General features: G+C 40.4%; 1 protein-coding gene across 2 annotated transcripts; it reads right to left on the reverse strand.

Annotated features, from left to right (window-relative positions):
- Nucleotides 1-1,898: 1,898 nt before the first annotated feature.
- Nucleotides 1,899-4,742, reverse strand: LOC113434198 (membrane cofactor protein-like). 2 transcript variants are annotated; one of them, XM_026697269.2, is made up of 2 exons: nt 4,634-4,742; nt 1,899-3,467 (listed from the first exon to the last, which is right to left on the reverse strand). In XM_026697269.2, the coding sequence occupies exon 2, from the start codon at nt 3,427-3,429 to the stop codon at nt 2,155-2,157; it is 1,275 nt and encodes a 424-aa protein (XP_026553054.2). In that variant the 5' UTR covers nt 3,430-3,467; nt 4,634-4,742; the 3' UTR covers nt 1,899-2,154. The 2 variants fall into 2 exon arrangements, with proteins under 2 accessions (XP_026553054.2, XP_087778766.1); XM_087922640.1 differs by lacking the exon at nt 4,634-4,742 and adding an exon at nt 4,285-4,379.
- Between the last annotated feature and the right edge of the window lie 11,056 nt (nt 4,743-15,798).

The following is a 15,798-nucleotide window of genomic DNA, read 5'->3' on the forward strand; positions in this document are numbered from 1 at the left end:
GACTGATTTACTGGCACTTAACGGTGGCTGAATAGCCTCTCTCTTGCTTTCTGTTTCCCTGAAGGTCAGAACAAAGCCTTAAGGCAAATATTTCCCTCCAAGTTTTAAAATGAAGAGCAGCAAAACCTGATCGAAAAGCCTCTGCAGGAGCTACAGGGACTATAGACAAGCATGCTAGATGACCACATACGTTTGCCTCTTCCTTTTAATGTTTTAAAACATTAAGATATCACTAAACTAACCACTCTACATGCAGTCATGTAACCACAATAGTACACGATGCAGCAATTTCACTAGAACTGGGTATACTCTTGGCCAAACAAAAACTGGACTTTAGTTACACTTCTTTTTCCCCCCTAGCAGAATTGTTATCTGGAAGGGACACATGTGGATCCATTTTGCTGTTTGTTGACTAAACACAGAAAAACAAGGTTGCATTATTTATTTTTAATGCAGAGAATCATAATACCCAATGATCAGAGGTGGTATTCAGCAGGTTCTGTCCAGTTCTGGAGATCCGGTAGCAGAAATTTTGAATAGTTTGGAGAACCAGCAAATAGCACCTCCGACTGGAGATTTTACAGTATCCTTTCCCTGCCATGCCCACCAAGCCATGCACACAGAACCGGTAGTAAAAAAAATTTTTTGAATCCCACCACTGCCAGTGATAGCTTTGAGTGTGAACAAGCGCAGGAAAGGGTATGTCTGCGCTTGTGTGTGAGCGTGCATGTATATGAATATATTCTGTCCTTCCTTTTTACAAAGCTGTTGGTCTTGAAAACAATAGCTCTTTCAGAATTTCTGTGCAATCTCCCTTCCAAAATGGCAACCTTTCACCCTATGCCCGACAAAGAGGGGTGGTGACATGTGCACACACCAGATGGGGGCCCAAAGTAACAGAACCAGTCAGGATTCCTTCTGAAAAGCAAACTTACAGTACACCAGCTGTCTAATTGCAAGGTTGCACTTCATCTGTTAAGGCTGCCCAACTTGACAGAGAAATAAAAAGTCAAAGAAAAGCATGTATTGTTTTCTCAGGCAAGTTCAAACTGGAGATGGATAAACAATTGCATTCATTTCCTTTTCAAAAGAAAACCAAAACCCCTAGCCAAACACGCATGAAAGAAAAGAAAAATCCACAATTCAGATATTCCAATGGCCCAACCAGAAATGTAGAAATCATCCTTACTATTTTATTGCTCATTGGTGAGGAATTTTACAGAATTGAACTGTCATAATCTAGTACTCTTGATTTATGTCAAGAGGATATAAACTTTCAATTTTTCATATGAATTGAGTCCTTGAAAAGACTGATCAGCATATCTTAGATAACTTATAACTTGTTATACAACAATTGTATGTCCAGACTGAAAAATGAAGAACATTTAGATATTTGAACCAGTAGAACAACTGCCTACCTACAAGTCAGTAGTATTTACTAGAAGGCTTGTCAATAATTCCCAAGAACTTTTATTCACTGATTGTATTATAAAAAATAGATGAAGTTATCTTCCAAAATGTAACAGAAAGAGACACCAACTATAGCAATTATTATTTAATCAAGAGCACTTTTTCATTTATTCTGGCATTTCATCACTTGTTGCCTGACATATATGTTTGAATATTACAGGCAGGGCTCCATTTAACCAAAGCGCAATGATTTCTGATCACAGTGAATGTAATGATATAAATTATACAATAAGTCTCCTGAAAGTTTCAGTTAATTTATTCGGTTCAATTTACAAAGTTTACATTGACTGCTAAAATGTAAAGCAGATCACAATTTATATTAGGCACAGTTTTAACACAATTTTAAAACCCCAGAAACAAACATGACTCTTCTTCTGATATCACATGAATTTGGAAATAGACTTAAGAGAACTTGCAGAATGCTGTTACCAGGATAAGGCATCATCTCTGAAGCAGATACCTGGGCAGCTCCCTCAGATTCCATATCTTAAGACATACAGAAAGACATCCTCTAAGAGATATCTGGAAAGGGTATAAGTACAGATTACTAGAATATAAAAGCAGTAAATATGCAAAAGGAGCATTTGTTGGAAACCAGATGTGAACTGTTTCAGGCACTAACTTCCTCATCCACGGGCAAAACTGTAGAACTATGGAAATTAACTAAAGCTTTGGACCCAAACTTCATGGAGTCCCTGTTTTCAATTCTAAGGCAGAAAAATGTTGAACGGTTCGTGAGGTTTTACTTCTATTTTTTTGTGGACTCTGATCACCCATCGTTTTTTCTTTCTCTGAAGCTACTTGACTATTATCAGGAGCATTAGCTTTCCTCTGGTTCCACCATCTCACAGCTGCAAATATCAAAGCAGCCAGAACTATAAGTCCAAAAATAATTCCAAAAATACTTCCAACAATGTTGCCAGATCCTGATGCTGAACCTGGTCCCAATTCCACCGTGGGAATTGGTTCTCTTTGGGTTGGGTACATTGGAATGAATGTAGTCTCATCTACTTCTGGAGGAACAACAACGGTAGGGGGAACTATTGGGGGGAACGGGATTGGAGGGCCAGGAGGAACTGGTAGAGGGGATCTAGTAGTTGCTTTGGTAGTTGCTTTGGTAGTTGCTCCAGCCTTGTCACAACGTGGAAGCGAAGGCTTCCATGTATTATCAGCACCACATCTAACCCAAGAGTCCCCTACCAAATTATAGCCAGGATTGCATTCAAGTGTTACTCGATCACCATATGTATAGCTAGGTTTATATACAGTTCCCAATCTCCCGTTTGGGATGCTTGGTTTTGCACACTTGACTTTTCTACATTCAGGTGGTGAATTCCACTCTCCATTCATACCATCAGCTGCAACTCTACAGGTAATTGTTGAATTTCCAATAAGGGAATAATCAGCATCACAACGGTATATAACAGTGGAGCCCACAATATATGAATCTGTAGAATCAGCATCATACCTTCCATTGGAAATTGTAGCAGGGCGAGGACAAGGAATCTGTTCACAGAATGGAAGGTCTCTGTGCCACCTAACTTCGCCTCCTCTTACAACACACCGAAGGGTACTTTCACCTATCATTCTGTATCCAGAATTGCAGCCCAAGGTTACTGTTTCACCAAGCCGGAGATCATCTGACTCTAATATTTTTCCATTCTCTAAATGGGGAACTGGACATCGCTTTCCTTGACATAATTCAGTAACCTTTGTCCACGTTCCATCTGGAGAGCATGTCAAAGTAGGACGCGCCCTAGGTATCAATTCATAACCTGGGATGCAAACTAATCGTAAAACAGTTCCAGTTTCATAGCTGTCTTTTAGAGTTTCTGAACCTCTTAGTGTAGACCTGGGGGGTAAGGTTGGGGTTGGGCAATCGCATAAAACAGTTGAAGACAGGAACAGCAGGACCAAGACAACTGTTGGGACCCCACTGGAACAAGAAGAAAGACCCATCGGAATACCTAGAGAATCTGGAGACACATCCTCTGACCCTATAAACAAAAATAGTTGAGGTTTGCGGAAGAATTGAAGCTGTTTGACCATTAACAAATGTTTTAAGCAAATATTTAGAAAGCACTACAAGCAAGTGGGTACACAATACCAATTTTATATTATATTTGTGTCATAATATAAATATATAATGTATCTACCACAGCTTCAGCTAGGTGTGACCAATTTCTTGGGAGTCTGCAAGAACAGTATAAATATTATATATATACTGTATATTAACTATACTATATGTATATTTTATACTATATTTGCAGACTCCAAGAAACTGGTCACACCTAGCTGAAACTGGCAGAGACATTTAGCAGACAAAGCTTAGCAATTTAAACTTTTGTCTTTTTATAATTTATAACTAATCATATTTGAAATCTTGCGTTTTTATTTTGTCGTCTTTAGAAACTCCCCATCTCCCTCATAGAATGAATATACTGTTTCCTGTTGTATTGGGGCCTTCTCCTTGGAATATTACCAAACATGTTCAAGAGTGCTTAACCTGGCTTTGCAAACCCGTAATGCATCTTGGAGAGCAAAGTCCTCTAGTGTCCTGCTTGCAGAGATTGGATGAACGAACCCCATCTTGAGAAGAAACAGAAAACTGGCAAGTTACAAATGGGAGGGAACAGCTGTTCTCTCCTACAGACTTTTCTCCTAGAATATGAGGACCCAAAATGAAAAACCACCACTTTTCTGCTACAGGGACACGAGCAGCTTTGTGCTCAGTATGAGATCTTCAAAAGTCCCAATGTACGGGGGTGTCATTTTGTAAGGGACACCCCACATAACATTTGAGTTGACTCTCACCAGAGAAATGTTGCAGCAGGTGGTGGCCCACTGGCAGGAACGCTGGCCATGTAACATATCCTGAAATCAGTGGCAGAAAATGACAAGAAAATTACAAACACTGGTGGCCTTTTTCTTTCATGACATAATTCCCTTCCCAAGCTACCTTTTGGGAATCTAGGCCTGGCCTGTTCTGGTTAGCTGTGGTGGCTCTACATGCCTGTGATTTAACTGGGCATATAAGGCCCCCTGAGAGAAATTTCTAGGGAAATCCTTTTCAAGGACCCCACGTTTGTCCTGGTTTCTCCCAGGACACCTCCAACTGGAAGCCCTCTTCTCCAGGCTCACTAGAACCTCTTGGTACATATACCTCGATCCTCCAGGGTCCAGGCCTCTCTGACAGGCCTCGGTCACAGATCCATTTACGTCTCCTGCTGGGCAGCTTCTGGTCTCCAGGGCCTATACAGCAAAGACCATTTAGGTCTCTGCTTCTCTTCTGCTGGGCCTTTTCTCGCCGGCTCTGCACAGCAATACCAAAGCAGCACCAGGCAACATTTTGGTAATCAAGGCTGTGCTTAACAATCTTTTTAGGGGCGGGGAGATCCAAAGTGGGCAGGATTATTTATGGATGGTGCTAGAGTTTGAGCCTGATTTTTGTAGATTCTTCTCCTTTTAAAGGTGATTTTTTTTTTTAAATTGTGAAGATGGCTGAGTTTGCAGAAATGTCTAAATGGACTTGTTTGATCACAGAGGCAACTACAATTACTTTGATAAAAGACTGGAAATCCTTTATGGACTATTTTGAATCATACAATCATTCAACCTCTGAGGAGATTAGATTAACAAAGTTGGAAGAGACCTTATAGGTCATCTAGTCCAAACCCCTGGCCTCCGCCCAAACAGGAGACCCTACACCATTTCTGACAAATAGCAGTCCAATCTCTTCTTGAAAGTCTCAAGTGATGAAGCTCCCACAACTTCTGAGGGCAAGCTGTTCCATTGGTTGATTGTTCTGTCAGAAAATTTATCCTTATTTCCAGGAAATAAGGAATCTCTCCTTGTTCAGTTTCCATCCATTATTCCTTGTCTGGCCTACTGGTGCTTTAGAAGATAACTTGATCCCTTCCTCTCTGTGGTAGCTCCTCAAATATTGAAATATTGCTATCAGGTCTCCCCTGGTCCCTCTCTTCACTAGACTAGCCAAGCCCAGTTCCTGCAACCGTTTATTGTATGATTTAGTCTCCAGTCCCCTAATCATCCTGTTTGCTCTTCTCTGCACTCTTTCTAGAGTCTCAACATCTTGTTTATAGTGTGGTGACCAAAAGTGGATGCAGTACTCAAGGTGTAGTCTTACTAAGGCTTTATAGAGTGATATTAGTACCTCACTTGATCTTGATTGTATCCTTGTTAATACAACTTGCATTGGCTTTTTTGGCTGCCGCTGCACACTGCTGGCTCATATTTAGCTGGTTGTCCACTAAGACTCCAAGATCCCTCTCACAGTTACTGCTATTAAGCCTAGTTTCACCCAGTCTATATGTGTGCTTTTGGCTTTTCTTGCCTAAGTGTAGAACTTTACTTTTCTCTACATTGAATTTCATTTTGTTAGATAGGGCCCAGTGTTCAAGTCTGTCAAGATCCATTTTGCTTAAAGTGGATACAAATGAATAGCTGATTTAGGGGGTTGATAAAAAAAAAAGTTTGTTTATGGGAAGAAGGGAACTGTGGAAGAATGTAGATGGTAATGGGTACGTTTGTGGTACTGCAAAGATTGCAAGTTGCCTCTGTAAAATATATTTCTTGGTCTTTTGTTATTCACCACTTCTTTTACCATGTTGTGATCTTTTTCTATTTCTTCTTTCTTTCTACGGTTTTATAACTTTGTAAAATTTTCTTTTAGGTGATATTTCAGAGCTCAGGCTAGCATTTTCATTTATTTTGCATCTCAGGAGAAGACTAACCTGAGAGCGAGTCAGTGAGGATTCATGAAGCATCCGTTGGAATGTAGAACTGGACTGGAAAATGCTACTTAGCAGCTGCAAAACAGTGGAAGACGCTGCAATTGTTGTTACACAACTCTGTGAAGAAGTGAGCCAGGAAATGAAATTAACCGCTGTGGGCCTGTCTTTTCAGGCCTACTATTTAACTGACAAGCACAGAAGTGTGAACTATTATATTTCAAATGCATCCACAAGGTGATTGGAAAACTTGGCAGACCTCAGTGTGAATGCTAGAATGCAGGAGGGTTAGTTTGGAAGATGTTCATGGCTGACATTCTCGGGCCTTGCGAATGTAAATCAAAAAGCACAAAGAATCAGTGGGGACTGATCACATAATATGTTTCTCAGTCTACAGGATGTATTGTTGTCTGTGCATCAGTCTCAATTCCTATGAAGTTGGTGGAGAGCCTGGAGTGTTTTTATAGCTGCAGGCAAATCAAGGTCCCCAATCTAGCTTTCCAAGCAATGATGAAAGGATCATCTTTCTGTTCCCTTTGTTCTCAGGAAAAGATATGGTTCTGTAAGGGTATAAATGATGTATGAAATATAAAGAAAAGCCTAGCCCCAAATGGACAGAGTAAAGGAAGCACTTAATGCTTTAATGTGTTATTTATCTATTTGTTAATTGGCACTGTCTTTATACAAATTGCCTTTGTGAAGCAAAAACAAAACCTCAAGAGCCTAATAAATAATCCCTTATTTCACTCACATCTTTTCTTCTCAGGCAGATGCATGTTCTTTTTCCATCACACTAGATTTGTGTGTGTGTGTGTGTGTGTGTGTGTGTGTGTGTGCACGTGTGCGCGCCTTCTCGAGAGTCCCTTCTTTTTATCCATCTGACATATTTCTTCTTTGCTGATGAAAAACTGTGGAAGAAGCACACTCAAAATGTTCTGTCTCTGGGCAAAACATTGAGAGGAACTCCAGAACATTCTGTTCTTCCTGAATACAACACCAGGATGGCCATCCGAGGGTGGTCCAGCAATTTTCCAGAAGTAAAGCTTTCCAGAAGAGGAAGTGGTTTTTGACATGAGCAATTACTTTCATGGCACACAAAATTATTTCTCTTTGACTGGATTTGCAAAACACACTAACCCGTGGTTAATTGAAACTGTACTGTACTGAATGAACACGATTCCCTGAATTCTTCATACAGCACACAACTGAACACAGACTATAGCGAGCCACAAACTAACAAAGTCCATCTCATCTTGATCTGGCATTACAAAGCCAGCACATATTACAAGAAAACAATAAAATTAGCCTTTCTAAACCTTGAGAAGTTCTCCATCCATGTCATTTTCCAGCTCACAGGGAAAACCAATTACTGCCAAGTTTTGAAAATACCGTGAATTGAATCTCGGATCTTTTGCACAGAGAAAATGTAAGCTAAGCTGTTCAGAGGATGAAAACGGTATGATTTAGCTAGTTTACAATGTGAGATGAGCCGGCCATAAGTTTGTAGAAACACCAAACTCATTGTCCTGGGAAGCATGACTGGTGACATGGGTCTGGTGAAAAGCATGTCCAATTAGTTGCAACTTCACATGAATGTATGTGATGCAATGGTCCTTACATTCAAAGAACAAATGTTGAGGGATAGCCCTGCAAAACCTAGTGTTGACAGGAGATGATGTTGATGATGATGATGATGGGAGCAGTAGCATTTTGGTCTTAAACATTTGAAATGCTTTAACTGGAATTAAGTGTCTCAGACTGCTATGTTTCAAGAATAACTCTTTTTATTTGATTCTAAATTACTTGTGAGAGAACCAATTAATGTAGTGGTTGAGGTGTCAGATCCAAACAAGAAAATCATGAATTCTAGCCTGCTTTGGGCACAAAGCCAGCTAGGTGATCTTGGACCAGTCACTCGCTCTCAGCCCTAGGAAACTAGCAATGGCAAGCCACTTCTGAAAAACCTTGCAAAGAAAATTTCAGGGACTTGTCAAGACAGTTGCTTGTCAACACTGACTCAAAAGCACTGATGAATAAATAAAAATACTTACTGGTTTGACGATACCATTAAAATCCTGCCAAGTGATCCTCTTTCTACAGTCACCTTTTTCTGGCTCTCAGAGTCCTCTAAAAATATTCTACAAAATATAGTTTGTAACAAGGCAAGAAATGAGGATTCAAGGTAGCATTTATAGAAGCAAAATTAATGAACAAAAATTACACACACACACACACACATTTTATATAAAAATTATATAATTATATAATCAAAGTGACTTTGTGGATTTCACCTTCACTTCCGGAAGGTGATTTGTAATTTGTACAAATTCAATAATTTGTAGAGAGCAGAGGAATAGTTTCCAATTTTCACACAGAATTTATTATTATTTTAGTGCAGTTTGTTGCCTTTAATTGAAATGATGCTTCCTCGCTCTGTCTAGAACTGTTAGCGGCTGCAGATGTCTTCCAGACCTGCAATAGGTTTTTTGTAAGCATGAGGAGAGACATTATATTTCTTTGTTTCTCCTGTTTCAACATTTCTCTTCATTTTCACTGAAGTGTCTCTTCAGTTCTTGATCCAGGGATGTGTAATTGGTCCTCGTTCAGTGTTTACATGAGACAGATGGAGCACATTGTACTGGGAATATGAGGAATTGCAGATGAGCCATTAAGCCTTTTTTAAAACATAGAAATGGGTAAGGGAAATGGCTTCTTAATAAGCATTATTAATAAACTAAATTCGTTCGGTGCATTCTCAATTTACTGTGACAAAAGGACTTGCTGTGCTTTGCTAGGATTCCACCATCACATGGTACCACAGAATGAATGGTGGTGTGACCTCACCCCATCTTTACACATTATGATGTTAACATCATTGGAGCCTGCAACCACACTGCTGCTCCCTGTCCAATATGCGCTCATTATGCACCAATGATTATATTTTAAAGAAATGGGGTATAATAGCTGATCTTCAAGCAGCTGCAGATATGAAGCTTCCAGTCTTGCCTGTTTATTATGCAGTATAGTTATGATTATTTATATCAGCCTCGTCATCCAAGATTAGAAAAAAAGGATTCCCAGAGCCAAACATGTATAATCAATAATTTTTAAAAATTTCCTAATCTGCAAACTTTGTCAGACCCCAGGAATCAAGAATGACATATGGAGTAGTGTCTGAATAGTTTCCTTTAGTGTTCTTCACCTATTGTTCTGACTCGAATCACGCAGGCATTGTATGTTTACTGCACAACTATACGTAAATCAAGTAGTTTTCCAAAGCAATGTGACAACCCCCAAACTATTCCACAGTTATACTAATAAACCTCAGCCCCAATTTCCCCGAGGGCAGCCACCCACAGTCAGCAAAAGCAGAGTTCAAGGACAAAGTTGATATCCTCAAAGTAAGAGCAAAGTTCAAAGGTCACAGAGCCGGATCCAAATTCCACAAGGCAAGAGCAAGATCTGAAATCTACAGGGCAGGATCCAAAGTCCAAAAGAACAAGGTCTGAAGTCCGCAAAACAAGGTCCAAAGCCCACGAAGCCAAAGCAAGATCCGACATCCAAAATGCCAGTACCAAAGTTCACGAAGTCAAAGAGACCGCATGCATTGCAGGCACAAATGATTGTTCCTGACCAACACACCTTCCCTTGTGCCTGGTTAAATCAGCCCTAATCAGGTGGGGGGAATTTTTAGGAGGGACAAGGATATTTCCTCGCAAGTAGCCTTGCGGAGCTCTTCTGTGCTTCCCTACACTCTGCTCTTTTCTCCCATGGGTGAAACGGGGTGGCAGCTCTTCCTCAACATAAGCTGTCTACTGATGCTCATCAGTGCTAACCGTTGGCATCCAATCCTCCCCTTCTTTTTCTAGTGCAGGCAGCTGACCATCCAATCAACTCCTCCCCCCAATGACAAACTGGCCTGGGACTGTGTCTTCCTCAGCCCCTGGGCTCTCAGGACACTCCTGGGGATTCATGTCATCCCCATCTAATGGCCCCAGTTGCGGTTCATCTTCCTCCTTCGAACCAACTTCCAACGAGGCCATCACATCTTCGGACAGAATCTTGCCAGAGCAAAGCAGCTATTTCCATCACTGTAGATACACTCTGAGAACTGCTAGGAAGAAGCTGCTTTAACCCTCTTCCTGCTAACCAAAGTTTCCAAGCTCTGCTGCAGCTTTGCCCACTGGAAAGCAGCCCTTCCTCCTGGGAATTCAGACTAATTCACCGCAGACTTAGAATTGAAACCACCATACAAGAGAGGAAAAATGATGGGGAGGGAAAAGGGAAAAAAAAAAAAGCAATCTCTTCATTAATCCTTCTACAATAAATAGTTTGATATAATTCAGGCAAAAGAGGAATGTAATGGAGTGAATATTGGGACATTGCTGAGGGAATGGTCAGGTTATACAAAGAATCTAAGGACCACGATATAAGCACAAGGATTAAGGAATAAGTTCTGTGTAGGTCAGTCAGTTTAGTGTAGTGGCATCAGACCAGAAACCAGGAGACTGAGAATTCGAGACCTACCTCAGCAGTAAAAAATAGAATTGTAGGATTGCATTGCATTGGTTAAGCAATTGGAGAACAGAAGAAAGAGACAGGATTAGGCTAGCTAAGAACAGCTTCTATGGCAGTAGTAGTAGTTTTCCTGATTTATTGGGGGGATACAAGATAACAGGAAGTTTCTTGGGAAGAGATATCGTAAATGCTTCTTATATTCACAATATGGGAAGTGAGGCCACTTTGGATATTTCAGCCTGAATTTAACAATTCCCCCTCTCCCCCGGAAAACAGATCTTTGGGATTCTTAAAGGAGCTGACTGTACACAAAGCTTATTGTCTGACACCTTCAGTATTAGCAATGTTAGCAATAATAAATCCTATTTCCTGTTTCTGTTAGTATTGAGGGTGGTGGTGGTAGAAAGCCCAGTGATGGATGACTGGTTAAATGCACATGGGCCATCCATAAAAACAAAATGAGGTAATTGTATGAAAGAAAAGTTCAGAGTGATGATAATTCCTATGTTTAGTTGACTGGTATAAACCTGTGTCACCTCACATTGCAGAGCTGGTAAGAAGCCCAACTCATATTGTAGTTGAAAAACCAGCTCTGAGTCACTTCTCTTTATACAGTACATGAGTCTTCACTTAGAACCACCATTTTGAAGATCGGTCTTAGCCCTGAAATTCTGGAATGAGACAAATATATATTACCGAAGATATATAGATGGAGGTAATTCGTCTTTGAGAAATATGTTAAAAGTCAGATGGATTCATAGCTCAAGATGATGCTGGAACATACTGATAAGGCAATATATTTGCAAGTTGTTGTAGGAAACTTCCTAAATCTCTCAGATCGGCCTAAGCCTGACATAAATGGTGCAGAGTCAAATACCATAGTGTATTGTGAAAAAGAACAGATCATAAATCAGATGAAACAGTATTATAATTACTTATTTCACTGATGAAATCTTGCACAAAGTGAGATGTACAGTATAGCAAAGGTCATTAAGTCTTAACCAGAATATAACTCAGTTCTGTCAAAACGCCTGACTGATTCTCCAGGGTCACTTGATTTTCTTTTTCCAATTAGTGAGGCTGGAAATGGGGGGGGAGGAGAGAGGGAGGGGGAGGGAGGGAGAGAGAGAAATACTTCATTTTGAGGTAGGTTAATTTAGGACGCCTATCTGACTCTTGATTATTCCAAGAACTGCAAAATAACATGGATTTCTTTCTCAGCAGGGTGAATAACAAGGAACTTCCTGTTCTGTAAAATGTGTGGTGGGATTCAATTTTTTTTTACTACCGGTTTCTTTGGGCGTGGCTTGGTGGGCGTGGCAGGAGAAGGATCCTGTGAAGTCTCCAGTCAGAGGTGGTATTTGCTGGTTCTCTGAACTTCTCAAAATTTCCGCTACCGGTTCTCCAGAACTGGTCAGAACCTGCTGAATACCACCTCTGCTACACCAGTGGCCACAATGCCTGGGATGAAATATCAACAAACTGTCAATTGTACTCTACTTTTTATGCATACATATAGTATACTGTAGTGTCCTCTTTCTACATTCCTGTGTGGATTCATATCTTGCACATGTGAGTAATATTTTTTTTGTAAAGGAACACAAATCCAGGATTAATACAGAACATGGGCTTTGACCAAGACAGGCCTTCTCCTTGGCAAGACTGTTTCCGTGGACGTGTTGCAGTAATCCCTCCACGTGTATGACCAGATCAGACTTTTTAAGTACAGAAATTAGTAATTACTTTATTAAGTAGTTAGCCACATTGTACCAGTTCATCTAGTTTGCATACATCTTATTCAGATGTCCACTCCCTGCATAATTAGTAAGCTATGAAAGAAAAGGAATCATATAATGCAAGGGTTGGTAGGGACTTTAGAGCACACCGCACCTCTGTGCAGAAAGCTAATACTTCACCATCCCTGACAGGTGATCATCTAGTCTTTTCAGTAAAGGAAAGGCCACCACCTTTTCAAGTAGTTTGTTCCAATTGTCGAGCAGTATTTCCCTTTCCTAAACATCGTTTCTCTTCGTCCTGACCTGACATTCAGATTTCTACCCCATCACCTTCCATACACCGCTGCTGGTTGCCTGTTCTTTACTATCTTTTTTAAATAAATAGTTTTATTAATGTATAATATGATATACAAAGAGAATACAAAAGCAAATATTAGGGAAATTAGGAAAGGAAAAGGGAAAGTGGATCATGGAGGAAAGCAAGAAAAAAAAAGGCATCGACTTCCAACTCTCTGGTGCAGTAAAATAAGGAATTAAGATCTACCCTCGACTTTTTACTTTTTCATAATAATAGAAATTAGTTATCTCTATAACAACATATCTATCTAATTGGTAAAATCAAAGTTTCATTTTTTTCCACCTCAAGCACAAAGGCCAGATGTGGTTACCAGAGGTCTCCAAACTTGGCAACTTTAAGACTTGTGGACTTCAACTCCCAGAATTCTCCAGCCAGCTATGCTGTGTCTTAAAGTTGCCAAGTTTGGAGACCCCCTGGGTTACCAAGTAGAAATGAATTTGTGTGGTTTTTTTTTTCTTTAATCAAAGCAGTCAATTTAGCCATCTCTGCTAACTCCATCAGTTTTTGTACCCATTCATCCATTGTGGAGATCAAGGTGACCTTCCATTTCTGTGCGTAGAGTAGTCTTGCTGCCGTCAACATATATAATATCAGAGTTCTCAAATTGTTTTCCAAGTCTTGTTCCATTAAACCCCAAAGAAAAGCCGGCAGTTTGTTCTACTGTTTAAGCTCCCCATACTAATTAATTGGTTGATTGATACCTTGTTTTATTTTTTAATAAACAACTAAAGGTGGAGAATACATCTAATATTATTTCCTCCTCCTATTCCCTACAACAGCAACCATGTTGTGTTGGGCTGAGAGAGGGGAGGTGCTAGTCCCAAATCACCCAGATGGCTTTTATGCCTACACTGGACTAGGACTCACACACTCCTGGTTACTATGCTATAAGAAAGTTATAATATCATACAAAGAGCTTCTAAAAATCAAAGTAAAAAAATCTCTACCATTTTTTCTGTTTAAGATCTCCCCCAGTTGAATAGCAGCCCGCTGGTTAACCAGCAGTGGTGGGATTCCAAAAAATTTAGTACCAGTTCTGTGGGCATGGCTTGGTGGGCGTGGCAGGGGAAGGATACTGTACAATCCCCATCCTCTCCCCACCCCACTAAAGCAGGGTGCTTTCCAGATCTGTTCTGCTGTGCAGGGTAACAAAAGAAAACCCAGAAGATCAGCTAGGACTCGGGAGGCAGAGAATAGATGGGGCTGGGGCCAGTCAGAGGTGGTATTCCGAACTACTCAAAATTTCCACTACTGGTTCTCCAGAACTGGTCAGAACCTGCTGAATACTACCTCTGAGTTGGAGTAAAGATTACAGTGATAATATCCATGGAAGTTACGAACCATATTAATGTTACTTAAGTTATTTCTATTTAGTCCTTAAGGAGATAGTATCTTTCAACTAGCTAGAGATGCTTGACAAAGTTCTCCAATGTTTCCAGCTTTATGGACCGGTGGGGGGAAAAGGGGGGAGGAGATAGTTCATGCAAGCAGTCGGCAAGCACATGCGGATGCACCTTTATTTGCACAAGCAGCATGCATGTGCTCCTGTCGCTCATGCAAATGGAGTGTGTGTGCATGTATTCTCCCACTGCTCACACCTATGAGGAAGTCCATGTGCACATGCGCACTCACCAGCCGTTTCCACAGCCCAGTTGCAAACCCCTCACAGCCTACTAGTGGACCATGGCCCACTGATTGGGGACCCCTGTTCTAAAAGATATGCAAACAAACAATCTTAAAAGATTAAAATATCTAAGCAGGGATGATTATGAGTGACTTTCAAAAATACCTTTTTTCAGTTTTGAAAAAATAAATCAGGATAAAATTTTCAAAGTATGCACACAGCTACACTCGGTACAGAGCAAAGTTATCTTGGTTTATGCAAATTAGCAGGCTTGCTTTCCCAGCAACAAGAGAATTTGCTAGAAACTCAACCATTGAAAAAGCCCTCATGGTATTTCCTTGCTAAATGGGTGGAGATAAATTCTCCCAACAAGTTTTCTGGGTTGTGTTCCCTATTAGCTGTGAAACTTTTCCTTCCTTGTTTTGCTTGTTGCCCGACAAGTGGCCACAGAAGCATTTGCGTTCACAGAATAGCATTTTGAGGTGATTACAATGACCAAACCTATTAAATCCCAGGGCACTGGGTAGTATGTGCTTGTGTGTGTTTATAGGTGAGTGGGCGGCGTTAACAGCCATTGTCAAAAATAAAATAAAATCAAATAATGGACAAAGCAGATTCCACTGACAGAATGATTATATTTATATCCAATTGAAGTCTTTGGGCCTCAACATAAAGTTTGCAAATTGTCTCAAACCCAGCATCGGTCTCTTATTGTAGAAGTATTGGTTACATTCAAAGGAGCAGATCTCTTGATACCTGGCACTTCCACAAACAAGACATTCTTGAACAGAGCAGTCCTAGGAAGTCTAGGAAGGAGGCAATAGCAAACCACTTCTGAAAAACCTTGCCAAAAAACTTGCAGGGTCTTGTCCAGGTGGTTTCTGAGAATCGGACATGACTGAATGGAAGAAAAAAAATGGGTTGTAGATGCTTGCCTGTCAGTGTAAAATTAGGTGTCTTTATGTTTATTGGAATTTAGTGAGTTTACACCTTTCTCACATCTAGCAAGGTGTTATTATCTAGCTGCCCTTGGCTGGCCTCAGAAAGGTAAGTGGGTTGAGACCTGGTTAGAATTTGTTGGGAAATCCCTAAAAATGCTGGAGTTGTAGAGTAGACTAGGAAGACAACCACAACAACAAGAGGAGGAGGAGGAAATGGGAAAGCATTTCCTTATGGTTGCTGAGAACACTACATGGATTGACCACAAAGTCACCAAGAGTGGAATGTGACTCAGAGATAACTTCAAATTTCTCCCTGTAGTTAGCCACATAGCCAACGTGAAGATGATGTAAATGCAATTTAGAAGCTTCATCTTCCAAAGCCTTAGAAGCCTTTTTGGAT

Source organism: Pseudonaja textilis, chromosome 1, assembly GCF_049901715.1.
Source record: "Pseudonaja textilis isolate UNSWEBS1 chromosome 1, rPseTex1.2, whole genome shotgun sequence".
In the NCBI taxonomy this organism is placed as follows: domain Eukaryota; kingdom Metazoa; phylum Chordata; class Lepidosauria; order Squamata; family Elapidae; genus Pseudonaja; species Pseudonaja textilis.

What these genes read in the sequence shown, in the direction of transcription:
- LOC113434198 (XM_026697269.2), bottom strand. Translation starts at nt 3,429, where the DNA reads ATGGGTCTTTCTTCTTGTTCCAGTGGGGTCCCAACAGTTGTCTTGGTC.